The sequence below is a fragment of the Hypomesus nipponensis genome, chromosome 8 (genome assembly GCF_054491055.1).
Source record: "Hypomesus nipponensis isolate SF chromosome 8, ASM5449105v1, whole genome shotgun sequence".
Lineage (NCBI taxonomy): Eukaryota > Metazoa > Chordata > Actinopteri > Osmeriformes > Osmeridae > Hypomesus > Hypomesus nipponensis.
The window spans coordinates 7804191-7825867 of record NC_140368.1 but is presented as its reverse complement, the minus strand read 5'-3'; the positions used below and the strand labels follow the sequence as shown (position 1 = coordinate 7825867).

Here is a 21677-nt window from a genome sequence, read left to right as displayed (position 1 = left end):
TGTTTAGTATTTTAACTGGAGTCGTTTTAAGAAGCATATTTGATCCAAAGGCCAGAGTCAAGCTGTCTGTCCTCTGCTTCCTCCTGTCTCTCTCATGTTACTCCAAACATAAATATTATTCTACCCAGCTTTCATTGCTCTGTGGTCGTCATGGAAACACAACTCTCTGGCCATTGTTGTGCAACCTAGACCGTTGTGCTTTGTGAATGTTTCAGCGATGCCAGCTATAGCTTTCTGGAGCATAATACAAATTAACGTATAGATATCAGCATTAAAACTTAACTTGGCATAGCTTGGTTTATTTTAGCATTGCAGGATTTACAATACCCCCAATTACAAATGTGCCATGCACTTTCTGCTGTATACCACCAAACACCTTGTGCAAGGCCGGTGAAACTGGAGAGGAAGTACTGTCTATTTTGCTACCAAGGTGTCAGTTTTTGTCATAACTGCTTCCTTGTTGGTTTGGTAAGGATGAGCACATTTTAATAATGAATTCATTATCATTATTCAGGGGGGGATTTTGAACGTGGTACCTCTTGATCTGCAGTCACACTAGTCTACACCCATCTCCTAGACCTGACTTTCCTCAGCTCTGGATCGTTGGACGACCTTGCTGAATGCTCTGGACGTCTTTTCTTGACTTTTTGGTTTCTTTCCATTTCTTACTTCCCCTTACTATTGCAATGTAGCACTCTCTCTTCCTGTTCTTCTCTCTTCTCTTCCTCTCTTTTTAGTCTCTTTCTCTTGCTCTCTCTTTACCTTATATTCTGTAGACTTTGAATCATTCATCAGGACTTGGAATAAGATCTGCCATTGTGTAGCTTGATCTATTTAACATTTCGGCAAAACTTCTTTTGCAGTAATGATTTAGAGTCCTGTAAATAAATCACTGCTTTTATAGACAGCTCTCTCCATCCAGCTTTTATTGTTCTGTGTGTGTGTGTGTGTGTGTGTTCCAGCTGAATGCGTATTATTGCTGAAACTGTATTAGAAAAGCCAATGATTTGGAGCAGTGGCTGGACTGGGATGGGTTGTGGCGTGGTGCCCACATGCAGCCTCTCATTTCCTGGATCACTCTGTCTGACGTCTGCATCCTGACATGCAGACAGTGCTGCCTTCTGGAGCTGTCCTCTCGCCTCACACACACACACACACACACACACACACCCACAGGGCCGCAGGTTTAACCCTCTCCCTTCTCTCTTGTCCCCCCCTTCAGACCACTTCCCCCACGGGCCAGGGCCGCTCCGAGTCCCCGGTCTACACCAACCTCCAGGAGCTGAAGATCTCCCAGGCCAACCTGCCCCCACTGCCCTCCCACTCCCCACTCCACATCCTGGGCGACTGGGAGACCCACAAGGACCTGAGTGGGCGTCACTTCTACTTCAACCGTGCGTCGGGCGAGCGGACGTGGAAGCCCCCCCGGACCAGGGACACCAGCAGCAGCACCAGCAGCAGCAGCGGGCGGGGAGACCCCCACGGCAGCACAGGAGAGACGGAGGTATGCACACGGGTCGTCCCTCCCACCCTGCCACACCAGAGAGGAGGAGGGGTTCTCACTCTGCTGTTCCACTGTGTGCTGCAGCTCCAGGGTAGTGCTGTAGTATTTGGCAAGGGTGAATGAGATCCCCTAGACCATGAGGCGAAAACAAAACTTGACTTGGTCATGTCTTGTGGTTTGGTATTGCATCCTATCGTGGTACAACACTGCCCTCTTGTGGCTCTTTAGAGTACTACCACAGGACTTGGAGAAAGAAGGGGCTTAGAAACTGCAAAGAAACAGAACCGTTCTCACTTCTTTGAGTTAAATGAAGCTCTCTCTTCTTCTTCCCTTCTTCCCTCCATCCTCCCCCAGCCTCTGTCCTCTGAGGAGAACTGCCTCAGCAGCACACACTCCAGTCAGTCAGACAGCCAGTACGGCTCGCCCCCTAGAGGCTGGTCCGAGGAACTGGACGAACACGGACACACGCTCTACGTGTCGGAGCACACCCAGGAGAAGGTACCTGCGGCATTCTTCTCTCCATCGACTTGACCTCACACCCAGCCAGCCTTCTGTGGAGTCCTCATGTACCCTCTGAATAACCCTCTGAATAACCCTCTGAATACGTGTGGGGGGGGGATTAAGATTGCAAAGAGGTGGAAAGCATCTTTAGAATTCTCCACTAGTTCTTCTCAGGCCCTGAGATGACATGTCTGTTGTCAGCTTTCAGCCATCCATAGTCCATAGCTCCTCATCAGTTAACCTTTCTCCTGTTCAGCGTTGACACCCATGGACTGTAATGACTGTGGCGTCTGCTCCCGTAAGGCAGCAGTGAGACAGGGAGGCAGTGATGGCGGCTGATGGGGATGTTTTGTGGTTTCAGTGGATAAAGCACGTGGACGGGCAGGGGAGGCCGTACTACTACAGCGCAGACGGATCCAGGTCAGAGTGGGAGCTGCCCAAGGTAGGTCAGCTCAAACAACATCCAAACTGTAACCACTGAAAAGTACAGTTTTAGTATTCCGCCTTCATTGATCATCCCTCCTTCTCGACTCTGGCTCCCCCCCGTCGAGATTTAGCCCCGTCTAGTTAATGCATCTGGACATCTCGCTGTTCATTGTCTGGCTGAGGTGGTGCTCTCGCCTCCATGCCAGGTCTATTAGTGGCTGACCGAATCCTAATCTGGTGTGGCGCAGAGTAGCACAGTTAGTCAGTCCAGAGTCCAGCCGCAGGACGGATGGGAACATGGCTCAAAGCGTAAATCTAGGGGTTTGATAACAGGAAATAGCCCGGGAGCGTGTTCCTGTGTGGAACCAGTGTGTGGAACTGTGTTCCGACGCGAGGGGTCCAGCCGTCCAATGGTGCTGTGGCTAGGGAGAAGAGAGGTAGGATAAGGGCAGTATGGGTATCAGGACTACCTAGTAGTTAGTCTGTGGTGTTATCTTGTCTGCTTAGGCGTCCTAGGCAAACTTGACATGCTAACTCTTTTGTTTTATTTTGACTTTCTCTCCCCCCTCAACCTCCCCCAGTACAACGTTTCCCCCCCTCATGCCGAAGACCCCCCCAAGAGTCGCAGTCTAGAGCGGAAGCAGCCCGACCCCATTGTTCTCACCAAGTGGCGACACAGCACCTACGTGCTAGACCTCAACGACAAGGTAAGACACCGGTACTATCTCAACGTACAACGTAGGTTATGCCTGTCGCCACAGAAAAAGTTGGAACAACCGAGTTGGTGATGATTTAGCTGTAAGCCCTTTGTATGAGATCAAGAAGAGCCGAGTTGAAAATTCTAGAATGTAGACAAATGTGGATGATAAAACAGGCGTTTATAGCTCATTGTTCGATCTTTTTTCCTGTCCTAAGAAGTGTAACTCTGTTGTTTTGAGGCATGTTTGGTTCCAGGTCCCCTGCTGGGTACTGGCTCTGTTCAATGGGAGTTTAATCTCTGAGAATCTAGAAAAGCCTTTTGGCTGGGTGGGTGAGCCTCAGATTATGCTTGTCTAAATTCATTACCTGTACCTCGGTGTTTGGTGATATGCTTACACTGTAGGCTTCAGGTCGAGGTTCTAAAAGGGTCAACAAAGTGAATATGGCCAATAGTATTAAGTTTTCTATTTGTACAAGACTTCTGTTGTTTGTGCTACCACATTTTCACATTATTTCTCGAATACATATTGTCCTTTGAAACAGTACTGATCTGATTGTTGCCATTGAGTTTGGTTTACCTCTATTCAAAGATATTAGTTTGGGGGTCAGAAGAATATTACACAATGAAGTGTTAAGTCAGTTGAACCCCAAGTTCAAGTTCTTGTGGTTCTGTTCCAGTTTTCTTTCAAACTCAGGCACTTTGGTTCTGACAGCCAGGGGAGGAGATTTCGATTCTTCTCCCGTTACCGAGATAAAGTTGGTACCGTCCATCTTTGTTTGTCTTGCCACCACCAATCGAGTACAGCAGTGATTGTATGCAGTTGATTTCAGTGTTGTCAATTGATAGAAATGATCATGATCTTAATAATCAGATGAGAATGTACTTTTTCTGTGATCTGTGTCTTGGAGAATATACTTTTGGATCCCTCACTTGCGGCACATACTTTTTTAACTAACAAGTATTTTTCCTAGTTTAATGCATGGCCTCTTGCCAATAACTTCCCAGCATGATCTCCGTTAGTCAATGACACAATCTAAAAAGTCACCACCAAGCGTCATATTAACCTATCCCAAACTAAACGAATCCTCCAAAATCTGAAATCTTTTTTCCCACAGGATCTCAACCCACTCACCAACCTCCTCACTAACCCTAACTCTCTCCATGTTTTCTCTAGTTGCTAGTCAACATGTTGACGTTGTTGCCTCTCGTTGCTAGGAGTGTGCCACAGCCCCCAAGCAGAGTTCTCCCGACTCCTCCGACTCCTGCCCCTCATCTCCCAAGCACCCCTTCACTGTTAGTATCCCAGCATGCACTGCTCCACCAAGGGCTGCCATACCCCCAAACATGCATGGCCCCAAATAACCTGTGTACACTTCACACCAGCTTGTGTGTCTCCGCTATGCATGCACAACCAACGTTTTAGCTCGTGTTCACTTGTTTTAAATGTTGTCCGTCTTGAAAGTGTCCATTCTGTCACCTACTGCACCCTCTGACCTTCTTGACTGGTCCCTCCACTAGTTGGGATGGGTCATTTGAAGGTCTTGTCTTGAAAGGTGCTTGTTATCATGTTCTATGGTCCATGTTGCTGCTTCTGTTGGTGTCCTACATTACCAATGTGAAATAGCAGGTGATAGGATGGATTAGTCTCTATGGAGGAATGCACTCTCACTGTCGTTGTTAGGAGTTAGCGCCATCTACTGGTGGTACCCTACTATGGCGTTCACACAGGAAATAGGCCTATTTCATTGGCCTATTTCTGCAGCATTGTGTGTGTGTAAGTGTGTGTGTGCGTGCGTGCGTTCACAGCGGGAGTCTTATCATGTAGCAGTGTAATCTTCTTGTCTTCAGTTGTCAGGCTCTTGGCTGTATGCTTCCTGTCTCCTGCTGGGAAATGCTCACAAGCCTGTGTGTGTGTGTGTGCTTGTGAATGTGCGTCCTCCCTCAGCCTTCAGAGAAGTGTGGAGTCCTCAACGTCACCAAAATCACAGAACATGGAAAGAAAGTCAGGTAGGTTTCAGCCAGCCACACCGCTGTTCATTTGAACCATTTCCCCATTGTGGGAAAGACCAGAGGGCTCACCTCTCCATGTTTCTGTGTGGTTCTGACTGACAGGAAGAACTGGACCTCTTCATGGACGGTCTTGCAAGGATACTCACTGCTATTCGCCAAAGGCCAAGGGGGTGGAACTAGCTGGGTAGGTAACCTGTCAGTTCCTGGTGTGGATCCTGTTTAGAACCTCGCCAGTCTGGAGCTCTCTTCTAATTCTTCCCTTAGTTCTGTCATTTGTCTGTGAGTCTTTATTTCTCATTTGTCATCTTTCCTTCCTCCCTTGGCCTCCTCCCCCCACTTCCATCCATCTCCCCCCTCTGTCCTCTATCCCCTTTCCTTCCCCATTCTCCCGTCTCCTCCTCCTTATCCTGGATCTCTCCTCTCATGTTCTCCCAAAGTCCTACTATCGTAGTGGTTCCATCCCTGAGCTGCTCCTCACGCTGCTAAGCAACTGGAAGCGCTCGGTCAAGCCCCGCCCAGCCGTCTCCTATGTCCAATCTGGGCGTGTCCAGGCCGCCTCTGTATGTCCTCCTCTCTCTGCATGTGGTTGGCTCCCCCCGCCTGTCCTTCAAACTCACTTTTTTCCCTCAACCCAATCCCCTTGCTTGCTCTCTGCTGATGCCCTCACCTGATTGGTCTATCGCTAGTGGGTTCTGTGTCTTGGTTGGTGCATCGTCATGGTTGTCTTATCAGCTTTGGTGTGCCACTAATGAGTGTCCCGTGAATGAAACTTAACTTCTTACTGACTTGCATCAACATGTGAGTACAAGGATGACAAAGAAGAGAAAGTACAGCGAATGTGATGCTTTTAATCTACAACTATTGAACTACAATTCACTACGATTTGTTTTTTTGGATAGTACAGTTCTAAACCTGCAAGAATGGGATAACATTTAGCCTCCTTCAAACTAAAATGTCCATCACTGATGACACAGAGGTGTGTGTGTCCTGTCACCTGTGTTCAACTGAGCACTCCATAACAATAATCTTAACACAGTAACCAGTACCTTTTATGACGGCTTGATTCTGAAATGACTCGAGGCCAACCCCCATATTTCTGTTGTAAGCCCATGCTAAGAAACATTTCGAACTTTCAATTTGATTTTAGAAGTTTGGGGGGAACCAGTCGAAACCCGAGTTCACCGTGGACCTCAGAGGAGGTTCAGTGGACTGGGCGTCTAAGGACAAGTCCAGCAAGAAGCACGTCATCGAGGTAACTGCTGTCACCGAGCCGTTTAGCTTTTGAGCGATGCTCGTGGCAACCTATGGAAAAAGTAGCCATTGACATTATGCAAGTGAAGGTTTGAATGGTACTGACCTTTGACCTGTTTGGTGCGGTAGCTGAAGACGCGTCAGGGGACTGAGCTTCTGATCCAGTCAGAGATCGACAGTGTCATTAATGACTGGTACAGAGCCCTGACTGACACCATCAGCACACACGTGAGTGGACCTCTCTCCTCTCCTCTGCTCTCCTCTCTCCTCTGCTCTGTTTTCAGAACTCAGCTATTACCTCAGTAAGAAAGACATACTCGTCTGGTCTGGGAGATGAATCTTCTAAATATGGATCGGTAGAAATGTTCTCAGTACCTTCATACAACCTTAGAGGGCGCCAAATAGCAGAAAGCTCAGTTGTATGCGTGTGTGTGTGTTTGTGTGTGCGTGTGGGGGGGTGGACAGGCATGGGAGTCTGACGAGGCCATAGAGGAGGACATGCCAGAGTCTCCTGGGGCAGAGAAACAGGACAAGGAAAAGGAGCATCGAGACTCCAAGAAGAGCAGAGGTGTGTTTCACTGACCTTAGTGTGTGTTTGTATTAGTATACTTATACTGTGCGTGCATCATGTGTGTATTGTGTCCAGTTGACCCATTGTGTGTGTGTGTGTGGTCACTCAGCCATGAAGACTTCAGTGAGTATGGACGCCTCAGACCAGAAGAAGACCAGGGTCAAGCTGAAGAAGTTCCTCACGCGTAGGCCCACCTACCAGGCCGTCAGAGACAAGGGTTACATCAAAGGTACTGAGCCCTCGTCATTATACTGTACACTAATACCTCCTAAAATGCTACACTCCTCTCTGACAGTTACACAGTCTCTTTCCAGGGTTCATTAAAACCCTAGTTTGGAACAATGAGTTTTAGCACAAGAAACAAGTCTGTTTCAGCATGAGCTGATGTGTGTGTGTGTGTGTGTCTATTGTGCCCTCTCAGACCAGGTGTTTGGCTGCAGTCTGTCCAGCCTATGTCAGAGGGAGAACACGTCCGTGCCCAACTTTGTCAAGATGTGCATCGACCACGTGGAGGACACAGGTACTGGATGACCCGCTATATCTCTCTCTCTCCTTCATTCTCTATTTCTCTTTCTTTCTTTCTATCATATCTCTCTCTCTCCTACTCTGTTGGTGTCTGAAGCCCAGTAGATGAATTTCTATCACACGGGTTGTTTCTCCCTCATTCCTTTTGCTCTCCTCTTTCTACTCCTCTTGATATCTCTCTCCTCCTCTCTATCTCTCTCCTCCTCTTGATATCTCTCTCCTCCTCTCGATATCTCTCTCCTCCTCTCTATCTCTCTCCTCCTCTTGATATCTCTCTCCTCCTCTCTATCTCTCTCCTCCTCTCGATATCTCTCTCCTCCTCTTGATATCTCTCTCTCCTCCTCTCTATCTCTCTCCTCCTCTCGATATCTCTCTCCTCCTCTCTATCTCTCTCCTCCTCTCGATATATCTCTCCTCCTCTTGATATCTCTCTCTCCTCCTCTCTATCTCTCTCCTCCTCTCGATATCTCTCTCCTCCTCTCTATCTCTCTCCTCCTCTCGATATCTCTCTCCTCCTCTTGATATCTCTCCTCCTCTCGATATTTCTCTCCTCCTCTTGATATCTCTCTCCTCCTCTTGATATCTCTCCTCCTCTCGATATCTCTCTCCTCCTCTTGATATCTCTCCTCCTCCTCTTCTCCTGCAGGGCTGAATATCGATGGCCTATACAGAGTGAGTGGGAACCTGGCGGTAATTCAGAAGCTGCGATTCGCTGTCAATCATGGTACGACTCTGCTCCCACACTGCTCAAATCCTGGCACCACACATACCCAAGCTTAGCACACACACACAAACATACACACTTCCTTGCTCCAGAATGGCTTTAGCGTTAAAACCTACGTTAAATTGCGTACACGAGGTTAGTGTTAAAACACACGTGACAGTCCCTTGCTGTGTGCACAGGAATTACTCGTTCACTCGTGTCTGTGTGCGTCTGAATGTGTGTGTGTGTCCATGTGTGTCCCAGATGAGAAGGTGAACCTGGAGGACAGCAAGTGGGAGGACATCCACGTGACCACAGGTGCTTTGAAGATGTTCTTCAGAGAGCTTCCTGAACCCCTCTTCACCTATAACTCCTTCAGTGACTTTGTTGAAGCCATCAGTAAGTACCACTCTACACTGGCACTCTACACTAGTATGAATCATTTGTAATATAATCATCAAAATCATTAGTAAATTCACTTTGATTAAACTAATCCTTACATTCATGTAAATGTAAAAAATATATATATATATATACAACCACAAGATGGCGCCCACTCATTTCAATTCTCCAGTGTCAATCAGGATACTGTCTGTCTCCTCAAGAAGCAACAATATTAACATGGCTGACCCGTCTATTACAGAATGCTCCGACCACAAGGTCAGAGTCAATTCAATAAAAGACCTAATCAAGCAGTTGCCAAAACCGAACCACGATACAATGCAAGTTCTCTTCAAGCACCTAAAAAGGTAAGAAAGGCCCACTTTGCCATCAGCTTTATTTTTCCTTATCTTTTTATAACCAACTGGTAACCTTACTTTACTTATCAACTGCTATGTATTTTATCACCTTGGTTACGTTGGAATGTATTATTGTTTATGGTTTATACAAGTCATTAACTTCTGGTGGACCTTCACATTCCTTTGTACATAACTCTGTTTGTTTACCTATGCTGTCTGATTGATTATCCCCCAGGCTACAGAAAAACTATAGGCAGGTTCAGGATGTATTCTTAGTCTGGCGGAACCAGAAGCAATATCATATGTTCAAGATGACATTTGCACAAGCTGCCATTTGCATTTATATGGCCTTGTGTTTGCTGTAATTTAACAGCAACCTCCGGGAGTTTCAATCGGAAATTTATAGCGTGACATTCAGTGTTCGTGCGTCGGTCAGTGTATATATTGGAGTAGTGGATTTTATCACCTTTTTCTGGCCCATGAATATGTTATTGTCTTATATGCAAGGATGTTGATTTGAGTTAAAGGTAATGTTATAGATCTTTCAACGCGACGCTTATGCGCCTTCAGTGGTAAACAAAAGAAAAAAGAAACAAAGCCTCCCCTGCCCTCTCTCCCCCCCCCCAGGGTGATCGAGCACGGCGAGTCCAACCGCATGACCACCCAGAGCGTGGCCATCGTGTTCGGACCCACCCTCCTGCGGCCAGAGACGGAGACGGGCAACATGGCGGTCCACATGGTGTACCAGAACCAGATAGTGGAGCTCATTCTGCTGGAGTACGAGGGGATCTTCAGGTAGAGATCACCAACCCAAGAGGACGCTTTCCACTACTCTTTTTTTGGGCGGGGGACTAAACATTGCTGTGGACCACGCAACTGCGAGCATAAAATAGCAACAGAAAATGTTGTGTTCATTCATTAATACCATTAAATAAAGGAAGCTACTATTGAAAAGACTTTGCACTTAAAAAAAAGAAATTGTGATCTGAGAAAATGTACAGATTTCATTCACTTATTTCCCGGTTGCCATTCCTGCATGTCGCGGGGCTTTTACTCTTGGGAACGTTAGATCAGTGGATTGGAGGATGCACAGGGATGCTTTGTGCAGAGCAGAATGGGCTGGAAGGCGCCAACCTCCTAGCGTTCCTGTGGATTTGCGTTTTCAGGGTAATGTGTGTCAGACATACACTGGATTCCTCTGGCCAGTATTCAAGCTCACTGCGAGCTAACAGACAGTTTTGGATTTGGAAGGAAGAGGCTCATGGGACTTTGAGTCTTTGTGAAAGAACTGGTGGAGTGACACTGCTGCTTTCTCAGATGTCTTTGCATCTTCCAGCTCATGCGCACAGCATACCCATTTGATGGCAGGTCAATAGCAGACCAACTGTCCTTTTTAGGCCAAATTGATTTGACGATGGAATAAGCTGAAAACTAACTGGATACATCTGTGTGTGTTGTGGATTGTTTACCTCTGTAATGTCTTGTATAAGCCCCAGTGCAATGGATCAAGTATCAGTGTTAGTAAGTATGGGGGGAGTCTGCTCTTTGATAAGGAGAGGCAGCCCACAGGAGAAACTGGAAGTCATGGAACCCTCCCTCCTCAGGCCTGGGCCCCAACCCCTCCTGCCCCTCCCACTCCCCTCCCAGTGTTAAGCAGACATTGTCCTGTGACAGGTCTGGGTCTGACTTTATGGAGGAGTAGGAACCTGTGTTTGGAATGCGTCTGACCTGCTAGAAAGAGACTAGCGGTAGACTTTGGGTGTCCTCTGACTGGGTGTCTGCGTGTGTGTTGTATAGTCTTGTATGTATGTGCTTGGTCGACCTCTGAGAAAACCTGTCATTTGTTCGTGGACGACCCCCCCACCCCCCATCCCCCTTCCCACCCATCCCCCCCTCTGGAGTTACTGGAAAACAGGAATTTGAGAAGTCTGGGAATTGGAGTCTCAAGACTACTATTTCAGATCAATAATGATTGCCTCGCCCTCACTTTCAATGTCCCAATAAAACAACAACCATCCTTCCCTGAAGGTTATATAAACAGTACTGGGACAGGAGAAACAATACCGCAAATAGTGTAACATTTCAAAAGGTTATTGTATGTAATTAAATGAATGGGACTGTGACATGCAAAACTAATGGATAAAAAAAAAAAAAGAATTTAAGCATTATGTACAGAACCTACAATGAAATAAAATAATTATTCAAAGTCATAGTGTTTGAAGTATGTATGGTTTGATGCGTGGTTGGGATGTGAAATACTTTTTGGGTTTTCTAAAGCTGATTAATCATAACTATACATATTGATTGTTTAAAAAGAAGAACTGATTTTTGAAAGTGTATCTGGGTTTTGGCGCATGGTCATCTGCACACTTTGAATGTAATTTTCAGACTAACTGCTGTTCGTGACATTGCTATGTCTAATAAAAAAAACTAAATTGTTGATTCAGATTCTTATTTTTTGTGGGATTTTACCAGTCTAAATTTCTACACCTGAATCAGACCTTGATCTTAACAAATTGTCATCTTCATTCCATTAAACATGAAATGGTGTGCTAATTCATCTTGACAAAAATTTCCAATGTCTCAAGTTTGATGTTGACAACTAATGTATCGGTCTATTGAAAAGGATTTCTTATTCTAATGCACCATAGAAACCAGTCAAGTCTTTCCTTTTGTAAACGTTTGAGTGTCATAGCTCATTAGACTATGTCTGGTTCCCCTCTTCAAGGATGTTGGATAATTGAGGACTAATTAGGTAATTGCACTGCTGGCAGCTTTGATTAAAGAGGCACAAGTCACTCTGTAAAGAGTGCTGAGTAAAGCTGCTTGTACTACCGCCCATGCTCTGAGTCAATCTGTAGGATAGACCCATCTGAGTTTTCCTTTATCCTGCTGTGTGTGTGAGTTGGCAGACTCTGGTGCCTTCTGTTCTACCTTCCTCTTCTGTGAGTGAGTGAGGAATAGGAATGGGAACAGCACTGCGTGAGACTGTCTGTCCCCTGAATCTTTGTGGCGTCTGTCTGGCTGTCTGCTCCACAGAAGAGCCGGAGCGCTTCCCTGTTTGTCATGGCCCTGGGCTCTGTGTGTGTGTGTGCGCACGCGCGTGTGCCTTACCTCCTGTGATCAGAACCAACACTACTTTTGAAGTCAATTTTTAGTGAGTCCTCTTCTGCCCTCGTGTTCATGTGCTGTTACAGGCTCTGACTTTTGGCTTGGCCCCTGTTCTGTTTTGATGAAGGTGGACCACCTCACATCTGACAGGGTGTCGGGGGTTGTGGGTTCTATTGAATCATGTGCCCGTTGGAAACCTCAGACCATTAAAAGGAAAAGACAGGGAATAGGAAAAAAATAAAAGCTTAACAGAGGCCCCCAGAATTTCCAAATGAGAAAACAATTATCTCATTTCTATAATTCATGACAGGGCAGGGCTCAGAGGCCCGTGGAAGACCAGAGTGCTGGAAGTGCACCATATGCCAGTGCTCACTCTTGGGCTACCCTCCTCCCCTTCAAACCCCGGTCTCTCTCTAACCCTTATTCCATGTAGGCTGAGGTGTGGGCAGGTAATTTGAACAAGCCATTATGAGCCATTAAAGATTTATACCACCTCATAGTTTCTTTCTCCAACTTCTTTTTCCATTCTGGTCACAGGTGGGTTGTCAAGGGAGAGTGGTTAGGTAGGGCTATTCTGGGTTGCAGATGTATAACTGCATGGCAGTGTAGAGTGGTTTATTTGTTTTTTTTGCAGAGAAATTTCGAGTGAGGACATTAATGTAATTTGATACATTTGATTTAAATAGTCCAGTCCAACAGTTAAAACCAAACAAAAATACAGGTTGCAAAAATTGCAACTTGTCAAATGCGGCAAGCCATCAGTTTACTTGCATTGCACCTCTTGAAACTGGGTAGTAAAATAACATTTGAATTAAATTGCAGAGTCATTGAGGGCCATCTTGATTTATTCTGATACCTCCCCCTAAAGTTGTTAGAGAGGACCATGAAGCTATTTGCATATGAATGGTGCACAGAATATTTCATTTGACACATTAACTACTTTTGCAGACCGATATATTACTGCAAACAGAGGCTGAAGCTGTATTTGGTCCCTAGAGCTGCACGCTTGACAGTTACGAGGACTGATGCCGTTGCCTTCCACGTATTCATCTCTAGGAGCTGTGGGGCTAGCTATGCTAGCCAAGAGACTAGTGATCGGGAAACGATAGAGTAGACCTTCTGTTTGGGCTCTAATGAAATTACACAACAGGGCCTCTTTACAGGACCTGCAAGTTCACTGTAACGGAGGTGGTTGAGATTTTTTTTTTTTTCAGATGTGAAAGCCTGTGCATGAAGTACAACAGCTGTGCTTTCTCAGAATAGTAATTTGTGAGTTTGTTTGGTTCGAAACGCGAATCGAGTCTATCAGAATCAGTCGAATCCTTATACCAGTGTAAAATAGCCTAGCTGTCAATCACACAGAATTCTCATGTCAGATAAGGCTTGTTACATTTTGGCATACATGAGTGACTACATTGATGGATTTTCCATACTTCCTAGTTATTTCTTACAGAGCTTTAAACAACACAGTGTCATTTTAACACAACAGTTTGTTTAACTAGCCTATAAAAAAAAAAAAAAAATGGGCCAGCAGTCAAAGACAAGGGGCAAAACTTGGTGTAATAATAGCAAAACTCGGTGTAATAATAGCAATTCCAGAAATTTGCAAGCCGGTTTTCTCTCCCTGCGTGATCAAAGATTGAGAAGCACTTTACTACTATAATGTCTTTCGCCTGAGAGCCAGGATATAACTCATTTGCTTAAGTACTTAATTTAAGCCATCCTTTTTGTAAATGCGCTGTCGCAGTGCGCAACGGGGCCGGGAAGTGTTGGCGTGCGCGCAGATGCTATAAGCGTGTAAGTATTCCAAATGTCATCGTCTTGTCGCAGTTATTAATGAGGTTGCAAGAGGCAGGAGTGGATCCCTTTCCATGGAAATCCAATGCATTTTAAATAGCCTGGGCACCAACATTCCAGCACGGAATTTACATAAGGTAATTGCAGAATGCCGAAAGTACGCTGTTGGCAATGCGCTTTTTTCTCTATCCTGCCTTCAGTAATACAATCAAGTCCATTAAGTAGGCAATAAATACAAGGCAAGACTGTATCAGCGCTCTGTGACAGATAATGGAACTGCTCTGGATATCTATTTATTTACCTAGGAGGTGAGGCTGGAGGTAGGCTAGTGCCATGCTCTAAAGTAGAACCACACAGTCTGTGTGGTCCTTAACTCAATAGTCCAATCAGGACTCATTTACTTGTCCACTTTTTTGATCTACCTTGATGTTGTTAAACCTGTCTATTGACATCTCAATCCAAGTGGTTACATTGTGTCTTCATATCTAAAATGTTCTTTAAGATGTAGGAGTTAAGATGAGCCATGAACTGAATCACATTTACTCTGTCCTTGGTTACCTCTCTCACATGGCTTGCTTCACCCTCAAGAGGGTCGGGGGAAATTACAGATTCGAGGATAAAACACATAAACAGGGGTATGGTGACAATAAAAAAGCATAGACCAGAGAGATGGAATAAGGAAAGCAAAAGAATGCTACAGCATGCGTAAACAAAACACTATTACCACTTCAAGGCACTCAGCTGATAAAAGTTGAAAGAAGAATTTAAAAAATGCTTCTGTAAGCCTAATGGCTACATCCTCCTGATCCCAACCTGACATGCTACAACACTCTTTTAATGATACCTGCTGGTGTGTCTCTTTATGCTCGTAGACGGTAGCAAGCCTGAGGTGAGGCAGTGGTTAGCTTGCATCGGCCTGTGACAAGGGCTATTCAGCAGCTCATTAGCAAAACAGGCTGAGCTTTGCTAACTGCTAAAACTTCTCTCCCCTTTCTCCACCCCCCCCCCCCCCCCCTAGGGACCACATGATATGTGTTTCATTACAGTATAGCTGTATTAGACTTTTAGCCGAAGTGATGATCACACTTAAAAGAGCTCTGTTTATTCATTTTAATTAAGGACTATGGAATAACCAGAGATGCTACAGGGGTGACACACATTGTGTCTGTGGTGATAACCTGCACCCCTCTCTGTTCCTTGCCATGTCAAAATCATTTCTCTGTCTAGGATGACCGTGTGTTGTACTGTGCACATGACAATGAATCTCTCTGACTTAGACAAGGAAACAACTCATGAAGGTTAGCTGTTAGCATGTTGGCTAAGATGAACAAGTGGCGAGAGAAAATAAGATTCTGTGATTAATTTTGGAGCAAAATGCCTCCGTGTTTTACAATGTCTCATTAGTGTTTGCTACAGGGCCCACATGCTTACAGAGCTTCAATTCCCTTGACACAGCTCCTCTGCTAAAGCACTAATTAGAACATATTGAACATTTCCAAGATGGCTGCCTCGGAGAGGAGAATTGGTCTGTATAATTAGTGAGGGCCTGGTCTCCGATCCAAGGACACTCTGCAACCTTAAATAAACCCTAAGCAAAACAAATCAAGAGTTGAGTACTTGGATGACCCTTATCTCTCATTCTACTCGATTTGTGACCGTTCACCCTGCTTGATTCAGCTTGATGCAGAATCAAGAGGATATTGATCAGCAAAGCTACTTTCAATTCCCCCGAGCAAGCATATTTTTCGCTCTCTGTCTCCCATCCCTTTTTCTAACCTATTTACTTCTCTCGTTCCGTTGCACCCTCTTTCCACCCACTCTTACCCCCATGGCTACAGGTAGGCTTGTCACAGAGAGGGCCTCCGTAGGCGTGTTTGCCAGCTCTCTCAGATCATTACGTTACGGTCTCCTCTGTGCCAGCCTTGTACTTAATTAGCCTGCAACTCTTTTTTTTTTTTACAGGCATAAATCGCTTTTACATCACTGCCAGGGAGTGCGCCCGCAAAGTGGGTCGATCATATATTACCCTGATCCTCTTTGGCACTGTTAAAAGCTATACATTACGTTCGAATCCGTCCAATAGCAGAGGACCGCAGGATAATTTGTCTTTGTTGCGCTGTCTCCTGCTAATCCCCATCCCCCAGGGGGTACGTGTTCTTTCCATCACCACCTCCTCCTCCCTCCGGTGAGAATGAGTCAGGTACGGAAGGATGAGAGTTAGAGGTAAAGAGGAGGCGGGGCACCCACACATTTCTTTGTGGCCCCTCGCTCATTTTTACTGACTGGTTTAGATGGTGAGGAACAGTGACGATATGCTTGGATGTGTCTGCCGCAATCACTGTCAACAATGCAATGGCTGTTTTCCAGTTTTTACGTCCACCATCCCCCTTCAGCTCGACCCACATCCCACTGTCGTGCCCACTTCCAATCCAATGGGCCACAAACCTTAATGACTGCACCTAATAAAAAAAAGAGCCATGATAACATTTGCTTCGCGACACAGAGCCACAGTAGGCCTATAGCAGACGCTGAGGTTTACCTGTAACCTGCAGGTGTTCATTTCAAACCTGCTAACGACACAAATCCTAATGGTCGAAACCTCCTTCCACCGTCCCTCTGCCGCCACTAGGGGGTAGCGAAGAATACCTTTTCTCCTCCTTCCCGACCCAGATGCGCAAGGCCGCAGTTAGCCTACCTGCTTCAGGCAGAACGGTTTGTTCTCCTAAAGGATTAGCTTTCCCCAAACCCCCTCCATGCATCCATCCATCCGCCTCCCCTTTCTCCACAGAGATGGAGAGAGTTGTGTGCCAGGACTCCCTAGCGAGGCCTAGATCCCCCCCCTCCCCCGCCTACTCCCCCTTCCGTGCCCATGAAGCAGTCTCAACACCCCCACACGTTTCCTCTCCCTCCCCTCCATTTGTGTGTAAGTCATCCATATTTATGCCAGGTGATTCATGTGGCGCCAGCCAGCCATCACACGCTTTCATTCCTCTCCCCTGTTTTCAGCTCAACCGTTATGCCCAGGTACAGTATTAGTGCTAGAAGTTGGAGAAGAGGTGGGTGGGTTGGTGGGTGGGGGGTTCCCAGTACCCCAGGGTTGAGAGACGATGGAGGTTTTTGTATTCTGAGATGCAGCCTAATTGATTTGTCAATCTGGAGCCATCTGGTGTGTGTGTAAGTGTGTGTGTGTGGTGGGGGTGGGAGCAATCTGCTCCATTTACAGAAGGGGGTGGGGGGGTGGGGGGCGGGGGGGCACCAGACCACTCTGAGCACCCTGGAGAGCAAGGAGTTGGATTACACATGACACACACACGTGCTCTCTGTGTACTCTATGAGATCACATACACACAATGTCCCTTTGTCATGGAATCATACCTCCGCATACATACACACATGCTTACAAACAAAGTCCAGACACATCTGCATCTGCATACACAAGCTGCCACAGGGAATCAGATGGGACCACATTGAATCACCTTGGTTCCACCGATCGGCTCTGCATTGTCAACAAGCCTCTTGGGTTGCCAGCTATGCTACGGTCCAACCCCCACTACGCGCCACCTTTTCTGGTAAAATGGCCATAAGGGTGACATATGGCATGAGAGAGCCCAGAGGGGTGACCAGCCAAACGGAAACCAACAAATCCCTTTAACCCTGCGTGTGGTGCCTTGGGGTGGAAGGTCGTGGGTGCTCGTGGTGAGACTGCAGCAGGACAGAGGGCCTCTAAGGGGTTAATGAGACGACTGGGGAGGAGACAAAAGGATGGATCCTACCAGGATTTATGATCCTCTAATGTCAGACCCCATCCCCCTTACCACACACACACACACACACATACCACACATGCATGCGCACAGATGAATACACACAGACACAAATTCATGCTCGCACACACATAAATGACATCATCACGGCTCCTGACCCTAAACACAGGAGAGTGGCCTTCCTCAGAGACATAACAAGAGATAACTAAGGCTTGTGGTTCGGTGATCTGTCAGCAAGACACTCAAGAGTGAGAGAGAGAGAGAGAGAGAGCGAGAGAAGGAGAGAGAGAGAGAGAAGGAGAGAGAGAGAGAGACAGAGGGGATGGGGGAAGGACAGGGGAGTGGTAGTGAAACTGAACTGAAACTGAAGATAATTCCTCGCTTCAAAACAACAGGTGCTCTCCAAGCATGTGAGTCAGTAGATTAGATAAACTCGGAGCATTCATATCTGACAGCTTGGTGTGGTGATGGAGGGATGGGATGGAAAACCACCCAGTTGCTGCAATGGGTTGTGTGTGTGTGGAGGTGTGTGTGTGTGTCGAGGCCTCAAGACAAAAAAGCTCCTCCCCCATCTCCCAGTGGAGCAGACAAAGGTCGAGGGTCATTTGTCAAAGGCTTGTCCAATGGGGGAGGACTCAGGGGTCACCACAGGCAGGTAGGAGCAGGGGGGAGGGGAAGAAAGAAAAAGAAAGAGAGGAGATAAAGGTGATAAACAGCAGAGTTCTCCCAGTGGGCAATAGATTGGTTCAACTTATGTCCATGTTGAGATGAATGTGGGGAATGTGGAGAATTTTCCATGTGGGTTGGGCCATTGGGTGTTACAGAATGCACCATGTTTTGGCATGAAGCATGTAGATGACAGAGTAGCACTCCATAATCCCACTCGACCCATAACAAACAAACAGAATACACGCAACAACGGCATGCAACATCTAGGTATAACAAGTCTAGGTTAGTAGCCTGACATACAGTTTACTGTGCACACTATAGATACAGGGATTATAGCCCCATCTACAACATGCATTTGATAACCAGATCAGTCTTCCTTCATCCTGAGAGGGGTGGGGGAGTCCAGAGGTGCAAAGTAAGGTCCAGATTCTATGTCCATAACAACCTTTTCTAGAAGAGAAGGTGACCACAGGAAGTGGGAAGAGCTGCCAGTCATGCCCTTTTATAGAGCTAATCTGCTGACCTGGAGCAGCTAACGAGCGAGGAAAGAAGCCGACGACGCCTAGATGTGTGCTCCACTGAGAGAGATAGGACAATCGGATTAGAGAACAGGGACGAGAGACAACGGGTCAGACAGAGGAGAAAAGAGAGGAAGGCTGCCAACTAGAGTGGAGAGGCAAGGGACTGGGTGTTTCTGTGTCTGTTTGCGTGCGTGCATGCACGTGCACCTGACTGTGTGTGGGTGTGTATACAGTACACGGTCCTCTTTGTGGGTTGATGAGTGTGCGTCCGCTCGTGTGTGTGAGTGTGTGTGAGTGGGCGGGTGTGTGGGTGGGCCGACAATTTAAAAGAGCAGAGCGTTTAATTGAATTGTGCGGAGAGCCCTGTTATTCCAGGCGTGTTTGAGTGGCTTGCTGTGTTGTCCTGGATCTGGGGGTTCTGACCACACCTGGGGAGGCCGGCCATGCTAGAGGGCCAGACTGGAGGAGAGCTGGGTGGGCTGGGGAGGCAACGCTAGGTCAGGACTGGGGAGCGGAGGGGGGGGATGAGAGAGGGATTGCGAGAGAGGGAGGGAGAAGAAGGGAAAGAGTGAGGGAGAGAGGGAGAGAATGTGTGTTTGCGTTTTTAAAATGTATGTGTGTGTGCAGGTTCTTGTTATTGTTTCCTGTAGGTGGAACTCTCCAGATCCTGCCTGGGACTGGAAGAGTGGATGTGGTGGGAGCTAGCCAAATTGTTGCCTTCTATAACGGAAAATGACAAAGAGACTGAACAAGGGAGAGAAAGTGGTAGGTAAAGATGGAGAGGAAAGTAAATGGTATGGACACTGTATGGAAGCAACAGCTGGTCTATGCTACTGCACAACCTTTTACGGTTCACTCTCAAGAGGGACCCTTCAATTGTCAGCTATATATAGCGCAATGTCAGACCAATCACCTTCATAGCTCAGACACGAAAATAAGCACGCACGCACTCAAACAGCAACACACTCAAACACACACCAGGAACACCACTTTGACCTGTAGGAGGAGGGGTATCTACGTGATGACGCTTTGCTAACATAGACAGGGTCACAGCGTAGTCTATGTGATATCGTCAGGTTACAACACAAACACACACACACACACACAGGGGGCAAGTGCCACTGCTGTAAACTCTCCAGTATTTAGTAGTTGAGTAAATGAGCATGATATTTAAGTGAGTGCTATTTCCTGAGCTTATTTTTTTCCTCCCTTCCTAGTCCTGCACGCTTTTCTCCAAATTTCCCCTGGGAGGTTCTCCCCGAGTTGGGCCGGCGTCAGCCTGCCACCGTACTTCATCAAGCTTCGCACCGATATTGGCAAGAGCACTCTGTATCCTCTTAGCAGTTATAGCTTTTCAATTTTCCCTCAAACTGCTGAGCCCAGCAGAACACATACGGCGATATCTTGGCTACAAGTCTCCAGGTTTTGGAACTGGAAAGCTCTCTATGGTTACGGTTATTTAATAATACGCTTTAAACCTTGTTTTTAAATGTTGTACCAGTGTATCGTTTGAAGCAGGTATCCCCCTGGTGTCAACATTATAAACGTGTTTCCTAATGGCTACAATTACGTGAAGCCGTTTGACACTGTAACGTGTTGGTATTGTGGGCTATTAGGAGATCGACCCCCCCTCCTGTCTTTACTCCCCGAGAACTCACTCTAGGGGATTGTTGGAATCAACAGCACAAAAGCATGACAGATTACTCTCTCTCCCTCCCTCCCTCTCTCCCTCTCCCACACTTACACATTATTGCATGGACCCACATACGCGCACGCATAGTGTTCATTTACTGCACACAGTGCCCCCCCCCCCCACCACCACCACCACCACCACACACACACTCTCTTTTCCACATTGATCAGGATGTGCCCACTCACTCTCACAGACGAGACAAAGCAAGGCTGTGTAATGTTGAATCCCCTCCCACACACTCACGCCCACACCTGTTCTCGTTTCGCCATAGACACTGCCGCGCCTCTCTCTCTCTCTCTCTCTCTCTCTCTCTCTCTCTCTCTCTCGCTCTCTCTCCCTCTCGCTCGCTCCCCAGTCCCCCTGATCCCAAGGGCTTGCTTCCCCCTTTCCTGGTAACCTCTCTCCAAAGATGTACCATCATCCAAGGGGGACTTCCAGGCATTCTGAAGACAACAGTTGAGCCGAAGATTCTCAGGCAGGTTTATGAGGGACAAGCCCCAGTGCACCTCTCAAACTGTACACACGCACACCCACACAGACCCACACACACGCACGCACACACACACTCACACACTTCTGAGGAGGATGAACTAGAGGAGTAATAGACGTGCACAGTCACTTTTGTATCATTTTCTACCCCACACTGGACTATGGATTTTTTGTCCCTTCTGTTAATTATTAATGTGGAGGGATGGGGGCGGGTCCACCCTGCAGAAACCCGATATGGATCCATGTATCTGACCTTGGGGCTGTTAGAGTGGTTCTAATGGTACCTCCAGGAGAGGTGTGGCTCTGTGTCGTGGGCCCACAGTGGTTTTGGGGGAACCAAGCAGTTTGTACCTTACTTTAAAGACACATTTTACGTCTTTGTTTAAACTTTAGCTTGGATAGCGCTGTGAGAGAACCATTCACTGGCATCTTTCATGATTCCACAGACCCTTCTCAGTCTCTCAGCTTGAGACGTTCCAGGAAAAGTTGGTTTGTCATTGTTCTGCTGCCTTTGTGGACAACCTGGACACAATTCAGCAGACTAAAAACATTGAGATACCATAGTACCTTCCTACCACTTAAGAATCAAATAAGTTGCTATTGTGTTTTTGTACTATCGGTATTTCATATATTCAAAATGAGTACCAGACGATTCTGGTGAAGAGAGAGAAATAAACCCACGTGCTGACTGAAACATACAAA

General features: G+C 46.7%; 1 protein-coding gene across 5 annotated transcripts in view; it reads left to right on the top strand.

Annotated features, from left to right (window-relative positions):
• Positions 1-11371, top strand: part of arhgap12b (Rho GTPase activating protein 12b) — a 36965-nt gene extending 25594 nt beyond the window's left edge. For 2 of the 5 annotated variants that reach the window (XM_084703122.1, XM_084703123.1), the window contains exons 3-19: positions 1223-1504; positions 1859-2002; positions 2367-2447; positions 3013-3138; positions 4347-4424; positions 5077-5138; positions 5244-5325; positions 5579-5701; positions 6289-6393; positions 6522-6620; positions 6858-6960; positions 7073-7192; positions 7385-7483; positions 8135-8212; positions 8456-8590; positions 8835-8940; positions 9559-11371. In XM_084703122.1, coding sequence (XP_084559248.1) covers positions 1223-1504; positions 1859-2002; positions 2367-2447; positions 3013-3138; positions 4347-4424; positions 5077-5138; positions 5244-5325; positions 5579-5701; positions 6289-6393; positions 6522-6620; positions 6858-6960; positions 7073-7192; positions 7385-7483; positions 8135-8212; positions 8456-8590; positions 8835-8940; positions 9559-9730 — 1995 coding nt within the window. In that variant the 3' untranslated portion in view covers positions 9731-11371. Of the gene's footprint in view, positions 1-1222; positions 1505-1858; positions 2003-2366; positions 2448-3012; positions 3139-3808; positions 3887-4346; positions 4425-5076; positions 5139-5243; positions 5326-5578; positions 5702-6288; positions 6394-6521; positions 6621-6857; positions 6961-7072; positions 7193-7384; positions 7484-8134; positions 8213-8455; positions 8591-8834; positions 8941-9558 lie in introns of all 5 variants that reach the window. The other 3 variants (XM_084703127.1, XM_084703124.1, XM_084703125.1) reach the window with 3 other exon arrangements.
• Positions 11372-21677: the final 10306 nt, after the last annotated feature.